Below are 18,017 nucleotides of genomic sequence, written 5' to 3'. Positions count from 1 at the left end.
ACGCTGCTGAGAAGAACAAGGCTTACTTTAATTAATTAGGATAAAGAGAGGGATGGTGTAGCTGTGAGGGCACTGCCACCTCCAACCGCACCTTCCCCCATCCGCGCTCTGCTCTCTCCTGGACACGCACAGCCCCGAAAAGCAACACGTGTTCTCCAGACAGAGCAGCCGGCTCTGGAGCTGTGGGATGGCTGTGTCATCTCCAGCTGTTTCCCTCCTCTGCTGGAGCCTCAAGAAGTAAATATTGAAATAAAACCCCCTGGGCTCTCCTAAACCAATCCAGACCCGTTTGTCCCACCTCTGGGAAGGCACGTGGAGCATCCTGTAAATCCCCTGGCACTTTGCTTATCTCCTGCCACGCTTTTGCTCCAAAAATGGGAATTTTCATCAGGCAATCAGGATTCCAGTCAGGGTTTGTGTCCCCAGGTCCCTGTGTTTCCTGCTCCTCAGCTGGGAGCGCCTGGAGGAGAAGCAGGGCTGGGTGGCCAGCCCCAGTTTTGGGGGTTTTGGGTTCCAGGCCATTTGTAATGGGATTTTCACAGAGCTTTTGGCTTCAGGTGCACGCTGCACATTTCCCCGGGGATTTGCTTGTTTTGTGTGGAGCTGAAACAAAAGTGGCAGAAAATCAGCTGAGCTTCTGTGCTCTCGCTGCTGTGCTGTGGTGGGAAAGGAGGAAACTGGTTCTTCCTTGGGAGGAATGCTGCTGCTCTTCCCTAATTTCTCTAATGACATTTGATATTATGGTGATGAGTGCCTTGGAAAATACATATGATAATCATTATAATCAAGCACATGTGTCTGGAGAGTGTAATAGGTACATTCTAGAAATTAGAAAATAAACATGTGTTAAGGAATGACTTTTAATATTAATTTCCATTTTTAGAAAGCCAGGCCCCAGATCCTACTGGGGATTAAGCAGCCAAAAGGGGATTTTATAGACTCCTGGTTTTCCAGCATGGCTTGGGCTGGGAGGGACCTTAAAGCTGTGCAGAGGTGAATGTTCCTTTCCAAGCCACCCCATTCCATGACTGTGGGATCCCATGGCCTTGGAATGTGGAGTACAACACTGCAAGGTGCAGAGTGAGACAGGTACAGTTCATTAATATCCATGGTTCTGGGATCCAAGGTACAGTTAATTAATATCCGTGCTTCTGGGATCCCAGGTACAGTTCATTAATATTCATGGTTCTGGGATCCCAGGTACAATTCATTAATATCCATGGTTCTGGGATCCCAGGTATAATTAATCAATATCCATGGTTTTGGGATCCCATGGCTTTGGAACACGGAGAGCAGCCCTGCAAGGTGCAGAGTGACTCCTGAGACAGGTACAATTAATCAATATCCATGGTTCTGGGATCCCATGGCTTTGGAACACGGAGAGCAGCCCTGCAAGGTGCAGAGTGACTCCTGAATAAACAGGCCCTGGGTTTATCTGCCCTCCTGAACTGGAGTGGAGCCGTTCCCACAATCCCAGCTGGAGAACAGAGCTGTCCCCAAACGCCAGGCCTCGAGTGGAGTGCCTCTCCCGGCGCACAGCCTATTGATTTTAGGAGCCATCAGTGGATATTGTGTGCCTATAGCATTACCAGGACAGGCAGGAGGTGCACGGAGTCATTTGCCTGTTGTCCCATGCTGTGCCCTATGGGAAGCCACTGATTCCTACACTTGGAGCAGGGACAATGCAACTTAATCAGAGTGACAGGAAACAGGCAGCAATTACAGTGTGCAGCTACATCTGCTGGGTTCCACTTCACTGAAGGAAGAGTTATCTCAATTTTAATGTACAGCCCTTTTTCATGTTTCATTTAACCTCTGCTGTATTATTAACCGCATCAAAATATAACGACGGTCGTTAGGAAAAAGGCGAAAAGCGAGAACATTTGGGGAAATTTGGACTCTTCCCCCGTTATCTGTAATTTAACGCTCTCGGTTTTACTTTCGTGCCCCGTTCCACAGTGTCATTTAACAGAGGGGTTTGTTTGCTTTAAATACCAAGCACGGCCCCGGCGCTGCTTCCTCCAAACTCGCGGCAGAACAATTCCCCATGCTGCACCGGAAGCAAGATGTGACCTGCTGATATTCCTTTGCCTTAATTGCCACACCGCAATCGAGTTTGCTCCTTTGCCCAAATTGTGGAAATTCTCATTGTTAGGGTTTCACTGGAAAAGCAATCGCTGGGAATTCGTCACAATCCGAGGGAGAACTGGGAGAAAGGGGGGGAGCAGGTTTCCCTCCTGGGGATGGAAAGCAAACCCCAGCGCCGTCCTCATTGTACCACCAGAGACAAAATCTCACTTGGGAATCACTGGCATGGAAACAGGAGCAGGAATCCCGGCTGCAGGCTTTGGGGCACAGAAGGTTCTGGAATGAACTCTGCAACGGCTTGGGTTGGAAGGGATGTTGAGGATTGAACCCCCTACCACGGGCAGGGACACCTTCCACCATGCCAGGTTGCTCCAAGCTGGCCTTGGACCACTCACAGGAATGAGGCACAGCAAACACAGGGATGCATTTCTACATTTATTTCCCACTGGAAGCGGCAGGGAAAGCTCACACGGGAGCGGCTCAGCAGCAGCGCTGGGAATGTTCTTTATTTTGGAACCAGGATCCATCCTGCACCTCCCAGTGCCAATCTCCAATTCCCTTATCTGAGTGGGCTCCCCTTCCCCGGAAGCGTCCCAGGGGGTGCAATAGGATGGTCCTGAAAATCCCCTCCAACCCAAACCATTCCTTAATAATCCAGGACGATCCCTGCGAGCTGTAGCCTAAATAAAACATACAAAAGAACTCCTGAGCGTGGAGAACAATGCAGAACCCACCCGGAGGGGGTAATCAGCATCTGAGGAGCCTTTAATCTAACAAGGACATCTTAAGTGAAGTTGCTGAAAGAAAGGTGCTGTGCATTGCCAACCGGCTCCCCGGTACGGCGAGGATTCCTCTGAAGCACCGAGTGCTAATTGGAAGGAAGTTGGAAAGCTTTCTGCCAGGATCCTGTAATAAGCTTCATTAGGCCGCGGGACGGCACTGAGCTGAATATTAATAAAAAGGCAGCGAGGGAAGCGGAGCCTGGGGAAACTGGGGAGCTGGGGTGGATACTGGGAGGGAATTCTGCCCTGGAGGGCGGGGAGGGCCCGGCACAGCTGCGGCATCCCTGGCAGTGCCCAAGGCCAGCCTGTGCACCCTGGGCCGGTGGAAGGGGTGATCTCTAAGTCCCCCCAACCCAAGGCAGGCTGGGATTCTATGGAGTCTCTTGCCTAAATGTCACAGCAAGGTCTGCCCTGGTGCTGTCCCATCCCCATGTGCTTGTGAGTGGGTGTGGGCCAATAAAAGCGCCGAGGGAAACTGAGGAAGGAGCAGCTCGGCTGGAGGTGCTACGATAAAAACAAAAATGGACATGAGAAATCTCATTCCCTGAGGACTTTGGGAATCACTTTTGGGAGTGCAGGGCCTAAAGAGGTTGTTGGTTCGGGCTCAAACACCTGTGAGTTGTGCTAAGAACCGGGCACAACGAAAAGACTCCTCCTGTTGAGCAAGCCCACGGATTAGCTATGAATTATCCTGTTTACATTTCATTTAGTTTGATTTTCTCTCTATTTCCTATTTTCTAAATTAGATAACCCTTGCCTGATTTAAGGTAATTTGCCTTTACTGACTATTACTTAAGGCTAAGCATTTGCGAAGCCATTCCGGGAGAGGAGGAAAATGAAACCACGCAAATTTCGGGTTTGGAGAACAAAAGGAACGCGGGCATGGAAGGGAAGCGCTGATGAACGGGGAGCTGGCAGCGCCTCAGCCCCAAGAGCTGCCTCTGACCGATGCCACGAGCTTTTCCAGACACTCTGGAGCTTCCTTTGTGCATCCTGCGCTTAAAATTTTGATGAGCCCAGCTCCCGGTGTATTTAGCACCAGTGCAGCAACAGGGACCCATCGGCAGGAAAATGGAGTTGGACGATCCCCCCTTTTTCTTATGGGCTCCGATAATTTAAGCGCCTGCTTTTATTTCCACGTTATATTGCAGTTGCATCTGGAAATCGGGAAATTCGCTTTGGAAACCAAAAGGGGGAGGAGGGAAGCGAGGAGGGAAGTGGGGAAAAACACAAGACGTGGGCAGCAAAGCCTCTCCGTGCCACTGCACCCTGCAAACCTCTCCCAGCTGAATGTGGGATCTCTTTAGGAGTTGCTAATCTATGCCAAGCAAATTGTTTTGGATTCGCCCGGCCCATCCCTGCCCACCCTGTCATTTGTAACTGCTGCCTGCGCTGACAGAAACTCTCCATCAAGCGCGGGGCTGCGCACACACACACCTCAGACTCATTAAAGGCAGCCGGGTCGGTGAGGACACAGCACCCGAGGCTTTGCCGTGGGCCGGCCCTTCCCGTGGGCTCCTGCCCCTCTGCCGTGGGAGAAGGGGTTGGATCCCTCGGGCTGGGCCCGGCGCTGCCCGAGCATCTCCTGTTGGAAACCAGGATGTTCCACCCCGCGCACAGACAAATCCTGCTCAATCCAAATGTCTCTTAGAACAATTTTCGCCTGGAGAATGTTCCTTCATTCCCATCTGTGCAGATCACAGTTTGAAATGCTGCCTGCACTTTGCAAACCCTTGCTTCACCAGAAAAAAATAGCCAGAGCAAACTAGAAAAAAAAAATTAAAAAATAGAAAACAAGGGAAAATCTCAAATCTCAACCTATCAAATGATTATGGAATGGAAAAGAATTTGTGTCGTTGCCAGCCCCAGTAAGGTGTCCCAGTCCCCCAACCGGGGTTGCACACCTCCACCGCCCCGGGCACAGCTCGGGAACGGCGCGGAGCCCTCCGGTGGAATCCTGGATCCACGCTTTCCCAAATAAATCTCGGGGCTGCCTCGTATTAATGAACTGTCACAGTTCCCATTGTTTCCCAGGGCCTTGCAGCTGCATTCTTTCACAGGTGCTTGGCACATCCGAGCGCGGCTGCTCTGGGGTTTGAGCACAGGACCAAATCCCTCCTCCGGCGCATTGCTGGGGAGTTATCCGTGTGCAAAACATGCTTTATTTTCCTTTCCCTGCCTTTCCCTGCCTCGCTCCTCTTCCCCTGACCTCACCTTCCCGGTGATGAAATTCCAACCTCAGAAGCCAGGAAGGGTTTGGGTTGGAAGGGAGAGGCTTTCTCAGTGCAACCAGAAGCAGCCTCGAGGCAGCTTGGCTGTGGATGGACTGAATGGAGCTCAGGATTATCAGATGTGTCCCCTGGAGTTCACTGCAAATCATCAACTTCTAGACCTGGAAATGACATGATTGTGTGACCAGTTCACGGGATTTCAATCCAGCCTCAACCTCCTCTCTAAGCACAAATGCTTGTATTTTTTTTTTTTTGTAAAGTTAGATTATGTCCTAGGCTGCTCCCAGGAAAACAAAGGTCGGCATTTCTATGGTTTAATAAAAGGAGATTAATATGGAAGTGAAACAAATCTACTGTTAGAAAAATGAGCAGAACCAAAATCCATTTAAGTGAAACCTGCAGCTCTTTCTGTTGCAATCCTAATGCACTTAGAGGAGCAGCTTCCCTAAAAACTGGCCTTGTCACCGATAGCCCTTTATCCTTCCCTCAGTGTTCCTTGTCAAGGAGCTAATTCAGGCAGCTAATTGGGACAATAACTAATCCAGCCACGTACTCCCCCAATTATTTCCTTCTTCATCCCTCTGCTATTCTTATTCCCATGTATTTTTTACAGCAGCTTTTAATTCAATTAGAAGGACAAGCGACGGGACTCAGCCCCAGGGTCCCCTGCCACCGACGGGTCCAGGCTCAATAGCAAACAGCAATAACAGCAATAAGATGTGAAATCAGATATAAAAACATTTATAACAACAACAACACATTTTAGCCAGCAGTGGAGAGCCTTCAAAGAACACTCAGTAATGCAAAGAATACCAAACAGGGGAATAAACTGGTAAATCTCATCAAGTCTCCCAGAGGGTGGCTCCAAATGGAATTCCCAGAGAAGCTGGGGATGGCCCTGCCCTGGAATTGCTCAGGCTGGGCTGGAAGACCAAACTCGGACCTTTGCAGGAGCAAAAGATTTAAAGGATCATCCCCAGCCTCACCTTCCACCAGCCCAGGTTACTCCAAACACTTCTCCAGATTTCCCAAACATCAGCAATTCCTGCTGAAATCTCCATAAGAGATTGCCTTATTGTGTTTTCTGTATTCCTGTCATCACAAGCCATGGATTTCCATAATGACCTACATATGCCCATTACAAAAATTGAAAATACATGGAAAATCTCTTTCCATCCCCTGCACCTCTTGGCCTTTTCCCAAATCCACTGTTTTCTCCCTAATGGACTGCAGTATTCCACATCCATTAGTACAACCGAAAATGATGACATTTCACTTTAATTGAAATCAAACACCCCATTTCATTAGGGAATTAGAAAACAAACCAAATTTTAATCGGAATTCAGGCAAATACAGAAGAATATTTTCCCTCCTCCAGGAGTACCTTTCCATGGAAATTTGCAGTATTTCTGAGGCCGTGAATGAAATGCACTCTTTGCAAAGCTGTACTGAAATTAACCAGTTTACATTCCCCTCTAAGCCAAACTAGCCTCATGTTGACACCATAACAAGGAAGCACAAAGAGAGAAACTGCATGAAAATTACAAGGTTTTTCTTGCTCCATTTTCCCACTTGTTTCTTTTCGGGAAGCAAAGAAACAAACACTGGTGACTGGGGGGTTTACCCTATAAAATTTACTAAGTTCAGCTATGTTCCACTTCGGTTTTATCACAAAACCCAGTGTGGCAGCTCTGGATCACATGGACTCATTCATGGCATCAGCTACTGCAGCTCCATAACATCCATCAACTTATTTTCACTATCACCATGACAGAATCAGGGAAAGGTTTGGGATTTTTAAGGACTGTCCAGTTCCATCCCCCTTGACCACTTGTCCACGCCCTATCCTAACTGGCCCTGGACACTTCCAAGGAAGAGGGGTCTGATAAAATTTCCCGGGTCTGTGAATTCTGAGGCGGCCAAAGGCCCCCCTGCTCAGCCAATTGTCCACATGGAATTCCTGGGGCCTGCTGAAAACAGGACATGTGGGGACAGTATAAAATCCAGAGGATTAAAACTGGAAAATGAATAATACCGGGGCCAGGGCGGCAGTTGGGTTAGCCCTTTTCCTACTTAATTTCCAAATAAAACCGCACAGCCCGTTATTAATCAAATCCATCATTAATTTGAAGGCAGCATCCCTGGAAGTGTCCAAAGCTAGGCTGGATGGGGCTTGGAGCATTCTGGTCCAGCGATAGACCCTTCCACCCCAAACCATTCCATGATTTTATAACATTTCCCCTCCCTTTGCTTTTCCCCATTCCCTTCTTTATTTTCATTTCCACCACCTGCTCGTGCACCAGCCCCGTTGGGGGCTCAGCATCCCAAAAAGACATTGAAAAAATGAATAATTCAAACCTACCTTTTTTCGCGGGATCCGGAGGGCTGAGCGGGCTGAAAATCTTCGAGGCTCTGATCACGGCTGAGGCGCTGAAATCCTCATAGAGTCTGCGGATGCTGATGGAGCTGAGGGGGCTGGAGCCCCTCAGGCGCCTCAGCAATGGAGCCAAGGCGAAGGCGGGAAACTTCGCGGGGCCTCTGAGGGGCCGGGGCTGGGCCAGAGCCCCAGCGAGGCCTGCCCGAGGCTTCCACCCCTCAGGGCGGAATGGCGTGAGCCCCTCAGGGCCGAGTGGTGTAAGCTCCATCAGGGCGGAGTGGTGTGAGCTCCCTCACGGTGGAGTGGTGTGAGCTCCATCAGGGCGGAGTGATGTGAGCTCCATTATGGCGGATTGGTGTGAGCTCCTTCCCAGCGGGAACCTCCTCACGGCGGAATGGCAGCCTGGTGCGAGCTCCCTCAAGGCGGAGCTCCCTCACGATGGAGCGGCGCGGGCCTCCTCACGATGGAGCGGCGCGGGCCCTCTCACGATGGAGCGGCGCGGGCCTCCTCACGATGGAGCGGCGCGGGCCTCCTCACAATGGAGCGGCGCGGGCCTCCTCACAATGGCGCGGCGCGAGCTCCCACAGGGCGGAGTGGCGGGAACTCCCTCAGGGTGGAGCGGCGCGAGCGTCCCTTACGGCGGCCTGGCTCGAGCTCCCTCGGGGCGGAGTGGCGCGAGCTCCTTCACGGCCGGAGTGGCGGGAACTCCCTCGCGGCAGCCTGGCGCGAGCTCCCTCACGATGGAGCGGCGCGAGCCCCCTCAGGGCAGCCTGGCGCGAGCCCCCTCACGATGGAGCGGCGCGAGCTCCCTCAGGACGAGCGGCGCGAGCCCCCTCACAACGGTTGGGCGCGAGCCCCCTCACAACGGTCGGGCGCGAGCCCCCTCACAACGGTTGGGCGCGAGCCCCCTCACAACGGTCGGGCGCGAGCCCCCTCACAACGGTCGGGCGCGTGCCCCCTCACAACGGTCGGGCGCGTGCCCCCTCACAACCGCCGGGCGCGTGCCCCCTCACGGCAGCCTGGCACGAGCTCCCTCACGATGGAGTGGCGGGTACTCCCTCACGGCAGCCTGACGCGAGCTCCCTCACGATGGAGTGGCGGGTACTCCCTCATGGCAGCCTGACGCGAGCTCCCTCAAGGCGGAGCGGCGGGAGCCCCCTCACGATGGAGTGGCGGGCACTCCCTCATGGCAGCCTGACGCGAGCTCCCTCACGATGGAGTGGCGGGCACTCCCTCATGGCAGCCTGACGCGAGCTCCCTCACGATGGAGTGGCGGGTACTCCCTCACGGCAGCCTGACGCGAGCTCCCTCAAGGCGGAGCGGCGGGAGCTCCCTCACGATGGAGCGGCGGGCACTCCCTCATGGCAGCCTGACGCGAGCTCCCTCACGATGGAGTGGCACGAGTCCCCTCACGATGGAAGGGCGCGAGCCCCCTCAGGACGAGTGGCGCGAGCTCCCTCACGGCGGAGTGGCGGGAGCTCCCTCATGGAGGAATGGCACGAACTACCTCAGGACGAGAGGCTCGAGCCCCCTCACGGCGGAGTGGTGGGAGCTCCCTCATGGTGGAATGGCACGAACTATCTCAGGACGAGAGGCTCGAGCCCCCTCACGGCGGAGTGGCACGATGGCGCCCCCTCACGCCAGGGCCCCCCCTCACGCCAGGGCGGAATGACGTAAGCCCCATTCATGGCGACGAGGAGCGAGCTCTCCCAGGCCCCCCATGGCATGGGCTGAGGGCCGGGAGCAGGGGAAACCCTTGGAGGATCTATGGAAGCCGAAACGCCCAAACGGAGTCTGATCATGGCAGAGGGGAGCAAAACCCATCGGGAGTCTGCGGGACCTGAGGCCGTGCAGGTACTACTGAGGCAGCTGTCATAAGTTGTGGTTTGAGGGCACGTGAAACCCTTCACAGGGTTTGCTGAGTTCTGGGTGGGATGAGAGGCCCTGAAAGCCCTCATGGTTCTGGTGAGGGGTCTGAAACCTCTCACGGGGTTTCCTGAGGGCTCTAAACCCTTTGAGGGTTGTCTAAGGGGTCTGAAAGCCTTCAAGGCTTGCTGAGGGTTCTGAAGCCCTTCTGGGTCTGTTGAGGATGGAAGCCATCCTAGGTCTTGCTGAGGGTGCTGAAACCCCTTACGGGTGTGCTAAGGGTGCTGAAACCCATCATGGGTGTGCTGGAACCCCTCATGGGTGTGCTGAGGGTGCTGGAACCCTTCATGGGTGTGCTGAGGGTGCTGAAACCCTTCATGGGTGTGCTGAGGGTACTGAAACCCCTTACGGGTGTGCAGAGGGTGCTGAAATCCCTCATGAGCGTGCCAAAGGTGCTGAAACACCTTATGGCTGTGTTGGAGCCCCTCATGGCTGTGCTGAGGGTGCTGAAACCCTTCATGGGTGTGCTGAGGGTGCTGAAACACCTTAGGGTGTGCTGGAACCCCTCATGGGTGTGCTAAAGGTGCTGAAACCCTTCATGGGTGTGCTGGAACCCCTCATGGGTGTGCTGAGGGTGCTGGAGCCCCTCATGGCTGTGATGAGGGTACTGGAGCCCCTCATGGGTGTGCTGAGGGTTCTGAAACCCCTCATGAGTGTGCTAAAGGTGCTGAAACACCTTATGGGTTTGCTGGAGCCCCTCATGGGTGTGCTGAGGGTGCTGGAACCTCTCATGAGTGTGCTGAGGGTGCTGAAACCCTTCATGGGTGTACTGAGGGTGCGGAAACACCTTATGGGTGTGCTGGAGCCCCTCATGGGTGTGCTGAGGGTGCTGGAGCCCCTCATGGGTGTGCTGAGGGTGCTGGAGCCCCTCATGGGTGTGCTGAGGGTTCTGAAACCCCTCATGGGTGTGCTGAGGGTTCTGAAATCCCTCATGGGTGTGCTGAGGGTGCTGGAACCTCTCATGGGTGTGCTGAGGGTGCTGGAACCTGTCATGTGTGTGCTGAGGGTGCTGGAACCCCTCATGAGTGTGCTAAAGGTGCTGAAACCCTTCATGGGTGTGCTGAGGGTGCTGGAACCCCTCATGGGTGTGCTGAGGGTGCTGGAACCCCTCATGAGTGTGCTAAAGGTGCTGAAACACCTTATGGGTGTGCTGGAGCCCCTCATGGGTGTGTTGAGGGTGCTGGAACCTCTCATGAGTGTGCTAAAGGTGCTGAAACACCTTATGGGTGTGCTGGAGCCCCTCATGGGTGTGCTGAGGGTGCTGAAATCCTTCATGGGTGTGCTGAGGGTGCTGGAACCTCTCATGAGTCTGCTAAAGGTGCTGAAACCCTTCATGGGTGTGCTGGAACCCTTCATGGGTGTGCTGAGGGTTCTGAAACCCCTCATGAGTGTACTAAAGGTGCTGAAACACATTATGGCTGTGCTGGAGCCCCTCATGGCTGTTCTGAGGGTGCTGAAACACCTTATGGGTGTGCTGAGGGTGCTGAAACCTCTCATGGGTGTGCTGAGGGTCCTGAAACCCCTCATGAGTGTACTAAAGGTGCTGAAACACCTTATGGGTGTGCTGGAGCCCCTCATGGCTGTGCTGAGGGTGCTGGAGCCCCTCATGAGTGTGCTGAGGGTGCAGGAACCTCTCATGAGTGTGCTAAAGGTGCTGGAACACCTTATGGCTGTGCTGGAGCCCCTCATGAGTGTGCTGAGGGTGCTGGAACCTCTCATGGGTGTGCTGGAGCCCCTCATGGGTGTGCTGAGGGTGCTGGAACCTCTCATGAGTCTGCTAAAGGTGCTGAAACCATTCATGGGTGTACTGAGGGTTGTGAAACCCCTCATGAGTGTGCTAAAGGTGCTGAAACAACTTATGGCTGTGCTGGAGCCCCTCATGGCTGTGCTGAGGGTGCTGGAGCCCCTCATGGGTGTGCTGGAGCCCCTCATGGGTGTGCTGAGGGTGCTGGAACCCCTCATGGGTGTGCTGAGGGTGCTGAAACCTCTCATGGGTGTGCTGAGGGTGCTGGAACCCCTCATGGGTGTGCTAAAGGTGCTGAAACACCTTATGGGTTTGCTGGAGCCCCTCATGGGTGTGCTGAGGGTGCTGGAACCTCTCATGAGTGTGCTAAAGGTGCTGAAATACCTTATGGGTGTGCTGGAACCCCTCATGGGTGTGCTGAGGGTTCTGAAACCTCTCATGAGTGTGCTAAAGGTGCTGAAACCCCTCATGGGTGTGCTGGAGCCCCTCATGGGTGTGCTGAGGGTGCTGGAATCTCTCATGAGTGTGCTAAAGGTGCTGAAACACCTTATGGGTTTGCTGGAGCCCCTCATGGGTGTGCTGAGGGTGCTGGAACCTCTCATGGGTGTGCTGGAACCCCTCATGGGTGTGCTGAGGGTTCTGAAACCCCTCATGAGTGTGCTAAAGGTGCTGAAACACCTTATGGGTGTGCTGGAGCCCCTCATGGGTGTGCTGAGGGTGCTGGAACCCCTTACGGGTGTGCTGAGGGTGCTGGAACCTCTCATGTGTGTGCTAAAGGTGCAGAAACACCTTATGGGTGTGCTGGAGCCCCTCATGAGTGTGCTGAGGGTGCTGGAACCTCTCAGGAGTGTGCTGAGGGTTCTGAAACCCCTCATGGGTGTGCTGAGGGTGCTGAAACCCTTCATGGGTGGGCTGGAACCCCTCATGGCTGTGCTAAAACCCCTGAAGGGTGTGCTGAGTATTCTGAAACCCCTCATGAGTGTGCTAAAGGTGCTGAAACACCTTATGGGTGTGCTGGAACCCCTCCCGGGTGTGCTGAGGGTGCTGAAACACCTTATGGCTGTGCTGGAGCCCCTCATGGGTGTGCTGAGGGTGCCGGAGCCCCTCCCGGGTGTGCTGGAGCCCCTCATGTGTGTGCTGAGGGTGCTGGAGCCCCTCCCGGATGTGCTGGAGCCCCTCATGGGTGTGCCGAGGGTTCTGGAGCCCCTCACGGGTGTGCTGGAAGCCCCTCCCGGGTTTGCTGAGGGTGCCGGAGCCCCTCATGGGTGTGCTGAGGGTGCCGGGGCCCCTCCCGGGTGTGCTGAGGGTGCCGGAGCCCCTCCCGGGTGTGCTGAGGGTGCTGGAGCCCCTCCTGGGTGTGCTGAGGGTGCCGGAGCCCCTCCCGGGTGTGCTGGAGCCCCTCCCGGGTGTGCTGACGGTGCCGGAGCCCCTCATGGCTGTGCTGAGGGTGCCGGAGCCCCTCCCGGGTGTGCTGAGGGCGCCGGAGCCCCTCTCTCCCGGGCGTGCCGAGGCTGCGGCACGAAGCTCTCCGGCCCGCCCATGGCCGAGCGCAGCCGGAGCCCCCCGGGCATTGCCGCGGGCCCGGCCCCGGCGGGCCCCGATCCGCGGGGCTTGCGCGGGAACACGTGAGGGGCGAGGGGCGGCGGGGCCCCTCCATCTTGTGAGCCCCGCCGCGCCGTCCCGCCCGCTTCCTCCCGCCCTCCTCCTCCTCCTCCTCCTCCTCCTCGTCATTGTCTGCGAGCGGCGGCGGCGGCGCTTATAAGGCGGCGGGCATTGCCCGGATGTGAGCGGCGGGCGATGCGGCTGCCCGGGCGGGATGCGATCGGCCGCGGCTCGGCGGGGGAGGCCGCGCTGCTGAGCCGGAGGAGGCGGCGGGCGCTGCTCTAAACTTGGACCAAGTTGGGGAACGGGCGGCCCCGCGCTCCCCCGAGGGGGGAGTCGCCTGGGTTTTTTTCGGGATTTGGGTTTTTTTGGTTTTGGTTTTTTTTTAAAGGAAGGACAAGGAGGGGGCAAGTCCCCGAGAGCCGCGGCGCTGCGAGCCCGTCACCATGTGTCTGTAAAAACAATAGGGCAAAAGTTGTCGGACCTTCTTTTTTTCCTTTTTCTTTTTTTTTTCTTCTTTGGTTTTGAATTTTGAAATTTTTGAAATCTAATTTATATGATTTTTGTGGCCGGTGGCCGGGCCCCCCAAATCCCAACAAAGCCAGGTGTAGTGTGCCTGTAAAGCTGTGGAATAACCCGGAGCAGGACTGACACTTTCCCTACTTTTTGGTGGTTTTGGAGGGTCACATACGTGTGAGACAATAAAGCACTTTGGCAGAAGATTCCTCTCTTTTTTATTTTGATTATTTTTTTATTCCTTTTTTTTTCCCCCCTTGGAATATTGTGAACATATTTGTGGCCATTTAAGGTAAAGTTCCAATTTGCTGTTAGACTAACTTGTCTGTGTTTTTTTTTTTTTTTTTTTCCTTTCATTTTTATTTTTTGATTGAAATTGTCGATCCCGATGTGTTATTTAAAAAAAAAAAAAAAGGAAAGAAAAGAAAAGAAAGTGCAAGTTCTGGGCTGTGTGAATCGCTACATTGTATATACATTGCATAGCTGTAACTACACGTGTGGGAAATACACCAAGGTGCAGACGCGGGGACTCGCCGCTTTATTTCCTGCCGGAAAATGAACTCCCAGGAGTTCTCTCTAGCGGTGTCCGGCCTGCGGGGGGAAAGGGCGGAATAGAAGTGGCGGAGGGGATGGGGGAAGCAGGAAGGGCGAGGGAAGCAGGAAGGGCGAGGGGACAGGGGAGGAGGGGGGGCTGGCAGCATCCCCAAAAACTTGCGCCTAAATCCAAGGGGCTGCTTCGCAAACTTTGCACCGATGCTCCGGGAAAATGGCAAAGCTGGGCGTTGCGAGTAAGGCGACCAAAACAAAGCAGGGTTTTAGCTAAAAAAAATCTAAAAAACAAAAAGGCGAAGGGAACGGGGAATCCAAAGGGGAAAAAAATATTGTTCCTTTCGGCCAAGCGCCCGCGTCACGTGCGTCCGCGGCCCCGTATAAACGCGCTTGGCCATGTGTGCGCGAGCCGGGCGAATCCAAGGTGGAACCCTCGTTAAAGTGCGGCGGCAGCGGGCGGCAGCCGGCCGCGGAGCTCCATGAGCGGCGGCCGCGGGTACGGCGGGGCCGGCCGGGCTCGGGCCGAGCTCCGGCCCCTTCCCTCTCCCTCCCTGCCTCGCCGCGCTCCCCTCCCCCCGGCTGCCTCGCACAGGCCCGAGCCGCCGGCTCGCTGTCGGCCTCATCCCCCCCCGCTCTCCGCAAATTAGGAATCGGGGCTAATTGTCCCCCGCTGCCCCCCCCGCCCCCGGAACCTGCACTTCGCATCTCGCCGTGGCTTTTTTTTGCTCCTCGCTCTTTGCCGTTTGTGCCTCCGAACGCTACTTTGCGTGGAAGAAGGAGAAGGGAAAAAGTTGGGAGCGGATGGCTGTAGTTTCTTCTCTGGGATCCTCATTCATTCCTCGCTGAACCTCCTGTTGCATAAATGATGCTCCGGGAGCGAGGCTTTGCCTTTTTTTTTCTCCTCCGGATTTGGGTTTAAGAGTGGATGTTGCCGGGTTTGGCTCGCCTCTTTGGAAATACAATATCGCTTTTTTTTTTTCCTCTCGTTGTTGTGTTTTTGGGTGTTTTTTTTTTTTGCTGCCCCTCCATCTTTTTTTCCCCTCCCTTCTTCTTCTCAACCACCCACTCCCCGACCCCCCTTGAAAAAGCAAAATCCGACTGTGTTTCCTGCAAGGCTCGGGATTTCTGATTGCGGTTATTTCCATGTTTCTAGGTTTGTGTGATTTTGCTAAAATGCATCACCAACAGCGAATGGCTGCCTTAGGGACGGACAAAGAACTGAGTGATTTACTGGATTTCAGTGCGGTAAGAAACAACGGTGGAAATTAGCAACAGCTGTAAAAAAAAATAAAAAAAATTTCTAGCTGCTCTGGTAACAAAAAGAAAATCCAGCCAAAAAAAACCCTAAAGCAACAAAACCAACCCCAAACTGTGCTCTAAGTGCATTGGGCAATTTTTAATCAGCAGCTAGAAGCATGGTAAATATTTTTTTCGCTTAAAAAAAAAAAAATCCAAACTGAGTATTTTTAGTCTTTCTGATTGTGTGTGATGGGAGATGCAGGCGCGTTCGCAGCTTGGTTTCATGTCTCGGACGGCTCAAATCATTCCTGCCAAAAGAAACGCCCCGAAAACTGACCATTTCTCATCATTCCATCGTACCGATATTGCACTTTTATTGTGCTTTCGATTTTCGAGCGTCGTTGGCACATCAACTAATTAATTGCTAATGACTCGCTGATATTCTCCTTTCGGTTCTTCCCTTGTTTCGATTTTGGCACATGGAAAGTGCAAAGAAATCCACGACCGTCTCAGTTTAAAGTTTTCCCTGAAACCTCCTATGGCTTCTGCTGGCATTAAAAGCGCTCCGAGCTTCTCGTCCCCGCCCCGGGCAGGATTTGGGAGCGATTTTGGAGGCAAAGAGGGATTTTTGTCCCCCTGGGCTGCTTTGGAGGCCGAACGTTGCGCCGGACGCGTGCACTTGTCTAGTTTTGTCAGGCTCCCCCTCCCCCTCCAGCCCCTTCCTTCCTCTCTCTCCCCATCCCCTCCCTTCCCCCCAATATGTCAGGAATATCTCTCTATCCACTTAGTTCTGTATTTTGGGCAGGAGCCTGTGCTGCGAGAGGCAGCTCTGCTCCCGCGGCCCCCCCCTTTCCCCTGCGTGCTCCAGGCTGGTGCTGCTGCTCCAGCCTCGGCTTCTGAGGGATGGCTCGGGGAAGTTTGGCCAGCAATCGTAGCCTGCGGCAGCCTCGCAGCCCCCTCTCTGCTTGTTGGTGCACTTTTCCCATTTGTTCCTTGGCTTTTTGCAGGCTCTGACTCAGGGAAGGTGCGTATTATCCACTAGACACGTCGGAGAAGGGAGAAACCAATTAGGGTCGAAATAAATGCTGGGAAGAGAGAGAGAGGAGTGCGAGAGGGAGGGAGAGGGGGCGAGGAGCGAGCCTGGCTTCCAATTGCTCGGTGGGAGAGACGGAATGAGAATTTAGGGCAGGTGGCACTTTGCATTATTATTATTTGGGTTCCCACATGCCAGGCAAATCCTGGAGCGGGATGGAAATGGACGTTGCTACGTTGATGACCAAGGTCGCGACCCATCCCAACTTTTTTGGCGCTTTCGCATCCCAAATTTGGTCGGAGGAGAACGCTGCTGGGCTCAGAGGCTCCGGCGAGGGCAGATTGTTTGGGAAGCTAATGAGCCTGAGAAAAGCGGGATGCTGGTGCCGAGGGGCGCCGGGGGATGCGAGCAACCCGGACTCTGCCTTCGCAGGGCTGTGGGGGCTCACGGTCGGTTCGGGGAGACAAACTCCTAAGGAATGCGCCAGCAACTTCGGACCGCCGCCGGCCTCGCCAATTGCAGCTTTCGCACTAGTAAATGCCTCTTTGTTTGTTTTTATTTTAGATGTTTTCTCCTCCTGTGAGCAGCGGGAAAAATGGACCAACTTCCTTGGCAAGTGGACATTTTAGTGGCTCAAGTATGTACCGTTTTTTGTTCCGTGCGTTGCGAAAGCGTTGGGATTTATTTCTCCATAGGCATTACCTTTGTTGTGGTGCTTTAATCTCTCGTGGGGAGCAGATCCCTTCGGATTGCAGCGGAATTATTCCTAAGCGCCGCTTATTCTCATTCTGATTTTTATTATTATTATTATTGTTATTTCCACGAGCCTGGGAGGTTTTTAAAGCGTCGCCACACATTTGTGATTTTTTAAAAATCCCTGGACTTCGCCTCTGTTTAATCATTGCTTAAAATTGTTCTAGTTTTACAGTAGATTTATCTTTTTCTTTTAGTGATTTGAGCCCTGGAGAATTTTTTATTTCCAATTCCAAAGCCTGTCTTTGTCTGTCGGGGACGATAGTCAAAACCTCTTGTGTGCAAATTAATTTTGTGCATTAGAATTGAAGCAGAATTGAAGGCTGTAGCAGTTCAATAAATAAAACAAGTATCCCAGAATAACCAGCAGGAAAAAAGTCTTTAGGATTAGAGAGGGCTGTGTGCTGATGGAATAATTTTTGGGAATGAAATCATTCCGGTGACTTTCTCTGGCTGCTTTCAGGCAGGCTGTTTTGGTTTCAGACACGAGGGTGTTTGGGAAGACTTTGCTGAGATGGAGGTGGCTGTGGCAGGGCTGCTGGGCATCTCCCGCGCTCCCTGCCAGCAGCCCTGGGATGACAAAAGCGCTCCCGGGGCTCTCTGCGCGCACCGTGTGTGGACAGGGATTGTCTGGCAACCCAAGTTTCTGGAGGGGCTTTTCTGTGCCCGACAAACGAGAGCTCCCAAAGATCCCTGTGCACATTTCCCTGCCCTGGGATGCAGCTGCCTTTCCGTGCCTCCGTGCACAGGTAGGGAGCAGCGGGGCTTGAATTCCCAGACTATTCCACATGCCAGCACACTGTGTGGGGAATTCGGGCAAGGCTCCTCTGAAATTCACAGAGAAACCCCTCCTTGCAGGGAGTTTCACACCTGGAATTTGCAGCTTTGCTCTTTTCAGGACTCCTCGTTATTCACTGCTTTATTCAATGCACTGGGGCGTCGTTTAGGTTTTTATTTCCTGAGCGGGATTTCGGCTTGGAGGTTTGGTCTGGTTTTCTTCAGATCAATCTCCACCTAAACTCTCATTTGGTGCCTTTTATTCTATTTAGGCTCTATTTATTCTATTTTGGCTCTAAGTGACAACCTGGGTTTGGTTTATCTTCCCAAACTTGCTTATATTGAGAGAGAGCAACTTGCTTATATTGAGAGCTAGCAACTTGGAGAATTTTGCTGTTGG

At 53.6% G+C, this 18,017-nt stretch overlaps 1 protein-coding gene across 1 annotated transcript in view; it reads left to right on the top strand.

Moving 5' to 3' along the window:
* The first annotated feature begins 14,771 nt into the window (after window positions 1-14,771).
* Window positions 14,772-18,017, top strand: part of TCF4 (transcription factor 4) — a 94,030-nt gene continuing 90,784 nt past the window's right edge. Inside the window, 2 exon segments of the mRNA XM_058043438.1 lie at window positions 14,772-15,060; window positions 16,652-16,724. Coding sequence (XP_057899421.1) covers window positions 14,959-15,060; window positions 16,652-16,724 — 175 coding nt within the window. The 5' untranslated portion in view covers window positions 14,772-14,958.

The sequence above is a fragment of the Melospiza georgiana genome, chromosome Z (assembly GCF_028018845.1).
Source record: "Melospiza georgiana isolate bMelGeo1 chromosome Z, bMelGeo1.pri, whole genome shotgun sequence".
NCBI classification, from domain to species: Eukaryota; Metazoa; Chordata; class Aves; order Passeriformes; family Passerellidae; genus Melospiza; species Melospiza georgiana.
The sequence above is the reverse complement of the archived record's forward strand: the minus strand, read 5'-3'. Positions and strand labels throughout refer to the sequence as shown.